The sequence below is a fragment of the Nymphaea colorata genome, chromosome 4, assembly GCF_008831285.2.
Source record: "Nymphaea colorata isolate Beijing-Zhang1983 chromosome 4, ASM883128v2, whole genome shotgun sequence".
NCBI lineage: Eukaryota > Viridiplantae > Streptophyta > Magnoliopsida > Nymphaeales > Nymphaeaceae > Nymphaea > Nymphaea colorata.
In genome coordinates, this window is record NC_045141.1 from 27,247,675 (window position 1) to 27,251,506 (window position 3,832).

The following is a 3,832-nucleotide window of genomic DNA, read 5'->3' on the forward strand; positions in this document are numbered from 1 at the left end:
AAGCAAAGGAAAGGAGCTTCCATCGTCCGTCCTCATTGTGCAAACCACATGACCCCAAATTCGTACTCGCGAGATTTAATCAATCAATCAATCAATCCATCAATAAATGCCTTTAAGACTTAAACTCCCCAAAATGCCCTCAAGTAAGCATAAGCAGGTCCATCGGCCACGCTGATTCAGGTTTCTACGAAAGTTACGGGTTTAACTCCAGCTCCTTTTCCACCCAAGTAATTTCTCTGCCCTAATAGTTTTATTATTCTTTTACCTAATAAAAGCTAAAGTCAAAGATGGCATGTCCTATAAATATTTTATTTTAGAAAGGTGCTCGTTTACAATTTCGGTGACGATGAGGTTCATAATTTGTTATTCGGAAAAGAGGCGGGAAGATTCTCCCATTCCCTTTATTTTTAGGGTTCTAAACTGTATTGCTAACTACGCTACATTCTTTTTTAGTTTATGTGCTTATCTTGATATAATAAATGTAAACAACTATTAGATACAGTGTGTGTTATCGACACTTTTGATTTGTATAATTTAATTAGTATTTTTTATTTATGTTTCAATTTTTAATTTTTTTTGTTTGAAAAAAAAGAAAAAAGGAAAGGCGGGACCCTGTGACATGGAGTATTAGACAAGACGTTTTCTGACCAAGTCGTCCCCCCTTACAATGTTGTTTATTTATTTTAATCAGGCCTAATCTACCATAAAATAAATCACGGAAGCTGTCTCAAAAATTGATGGGCGTAAAATTGTCGACTCTTAGTTGTAAAAGAATTAGGCGTGCTTAGAATAAAATTGATGGGCGTAAAATGTCGACTCTTAGTTGTAAAACACGTTTATATGGAAAAATTTTGGGTTGGAATTATATATAAAATATTCCGCCTTCGAAGCAATTCTTGCACAATCCTTCACACATAGACGTCTTTCAATTAGACGTTGGTAACTAAACTTACATCAACAACTACACGAGCTGAGGCGAAAAAGTCGGCCAGTACACTCTCCAATTTGACTTATGAAGGCCCAAGAGTAGGTTTTTCAGACATTAAAAGAGCGAGGTTGTCAAGCTCAGCTTCAATGTGAAACTCATGCATAGTCCTTTGAACTCCCCAACTGCTTTTTATCTTCTGGCAAGAACTATGAAATTCTTCATCTTCTTTAAAAGCAGGAAGGTTGGAAGTGATAACCACGATTAATGACTAAGGCATCATGTTCGTTGACTCGATCCTTAGGTTCAGTTGGCTACGGATGAAGCAAGTTCATTTTACAGCAGTACATTAAATTAGACAAGAAAGAAGATCCATTTAATGCTATTCAATCGATCCAAACATTGGAAAGGACCTAAAATATATGGCAATTTTTTTTACATGCATAAGTCTAAAAAATTCAAACTAATTATGTTAATGTAGAAAGCACGCAAATTAAAACTCCACAGGGAGACAAGGATTACCACCCAAATCTCCACGGTAATCAAAAGGATTAAATCTAAACGTCATGGTTGTGCGTGAAGCAGGCAGGTGACAGAGAAAAGCAGCAGCTGTCTCGAGTTCACCCATCGAGGAGGCTTCAAACTGTTGGTTTGCACCAGAAATAGAAAGCAGTTTGTACCGTCACTTCCAATATTAAATGAAGTGTTTGAAAAGCGCACGGGCGCACGCACCCACCCACCCGCCATTATATATATACGGAGAGGGAGAGGTAAGAAGAGCCAAGAACACACCCCAAAAGAAAAGAAAGAAAAAAAAAAGACATGGAAAGACATAAATAACCAATCTTACTTTTAAGATATATAGTGGTATTTGTGATAACGATCAGTTGCTGTTCTTTTTCTGATTTACTAGGCACTACTGTCCATTTACTCGCAAAGTATGAAAGAAAGAGAAATGTTCTCACATCACATGGTACTGCCCAACTAGAAAAAGAAAACCTAATATCCAATATAAAATGTCCATCAATCTCATTCATAAATGACTAAGCGCATAAATATAAATAAAAAAACAAACGATATTAATCATTGAATGGGAAAACCCTAGGCATTCACACATCCCAGCAACTCTGCAAGTGAGCAGTTGAAGAAAAAGGAGGAGAAGAGCTGGACGGACAAAGAGGAGGAAGAGAAAGACGGAGAAGGTGAAACAAGGAGGAGGAGACGAAGGGAGACGTACGGCAAACTTGGACAGGTAAAAACGCAGCTAGCAACCACAACACCGAAAATTTCATTTCTATGGCTACCATGAATGTTGCAGATGTATCCCAGTCATCCACCAGCACCACCATCACAACAAACGGCAGCACCATCACCACCACCGGAATCCCTGCTGCCGCCGCCGGCAGCATCACCACCACCACTATTGCCAACAGCACCACAAGCCCTGCAACACCAAGCAGATATGAATCCCAAAAGAGAAGAGACTGGAACACCTTTGGGCAGTATCTAAGGAACCACAAGCCACCACTATCACTGTCAAAGTGCAGTGGTGCACACGTGTTGGAGTTCCTGCGCTACCTGGACCAGTTCGGCAAGACCAAGGTGCACACCCAGATCTGCCCCTTCTTCGGCCACCCTAACCCCCCGTGCCCATGCCCGTGCCCGCTTCGGCAGGCCTGGGGCAGCCTCGATGCGCTCATCGGCCGTCTCCGCGCCGCCTATGAAGAGAACGGCGGTAAGCCGGAGGCCAATCCCTTCGGCGCCCGCGCAGTGCGACTCTACCTAAGGGAGGTGAGGGAATTGCAGGCGAAGGCAAGAGGAATCGCTTACGAAAAGAAGAAGAAAAAGCGCCCGCCCCCTACAGTGCAGCAGCCACCATCAGCTCAGCCGCCTGAGACTGTGAAGACAGCCGGGATGCTGATCTCCGACAAAGAAGGCGGGCACGTCGTGGCAGAATCGGGCGATCGCGCAGGAGGTTCGATGGTCGGACTGCCTGTGATGAGAAGGGGCCCGTCTTAATGGGCACCAGTGGGTGGAATTCCCTCTACAGCTGCAAAACGTGAAAACCTTCATCTGTGAGCATCGCAGTGATTGTTGGCTCAGGAAGCCTTCAACTTGCACCCCACATCCTACTAACTTTGATTTGATTATCTATGTATTGCCATGGCCACCGTCATCCATCCGTTTCTATCAACTAGTGTCTCCTTCTTATGTGTAGGGAGGGGTTAGAATTATTGCTTATTACAGGAATACTGGTGTCCATGGTCATCATATGGTTAAGAGTCGTACAAGTATTGGCAGTCATAGTTGTAGTATCAGTAGCGTCAGGGCCAACAGTAGCAGTAGTAGTAGTTGAAGAAGCAGATTGAAGAAGAGGAAGAAGAAAGTGATAACGTCATGATGGTGGTGACATGATTTACTTTTTATCTTCGTTTTTTCCCCCTTATTTGGTATTGAGTATGAAGGTCACTCTTGTGGTGCATGCGCATCTGCCATGTGTTCCAATGTTGAAACCTTATAACGTCGTATGCAGGCGGTTAGAGAAACTTAGTGTGTATCTTCGTTTTGTTTGCAGATAAATAATTTAATTTCCAAATAAACTGTTCATAGATGAGTTCAAAGGAGTTAATTACTTTTTAGATGTGCTCGATTTTGTAGTCTCGCATTCAGGAGGTGCTAACATCGATTGGCATAAGCACAATTCCTCCTCAAGTATCAGTGATGCTAAATTTGGGTTGTTCTCTGCAACTGCCGTTGTTTCCCCAGACTTTGGAACGGACAATGCGCATTCAGCAACATTATTTCACTTCTTATTGCAGTGACATCCAAAGCCACTTTAATTTCTTGTTTGTAGTCATCTTCTTCTCATTTGCTGTCTAGGCCTACAGTCCTAATTGGGTAGCGCAT

General features: G+C 42.4%; 1 protein-coding gene across 1 annotated transcript; it reads left to right on the forward strand.

Annotated features, from left to right (window-relative positions):
• The first annotated feature begins 2,024 nt into the window (after nt 1-2,024).
• LOC116252285 (protein LIGHT-DEPENDENT SHORT HYPOCOTYLS 4-like) lies at nt 2,025-3,539 on the forward strand. The gene has a single exon (XM_031626442.1). It carries the CDS (start codon nt 2,222-2,224, stop codon nt 2,942-2,944), a length of 723 nt encoding a protein of 240 aa, XP_031482302.1. The 5' UTR covers nt 2,025-2,221; the 3' UTR covers nt 2,945-3,539.
• Nucleotides 3,540-3,832: the final 293 nt, after the last annotated feature.

Bases quoted from the DNA above. Each gene is read 5' to 3' on its own strand.
- LOC116252285 (XM_031626442.1), top strand. From the start codon at position 2,222: ATGGCTACCATGAATGTTGCAGATGTATCCCAGTCATCCACCAGCACC.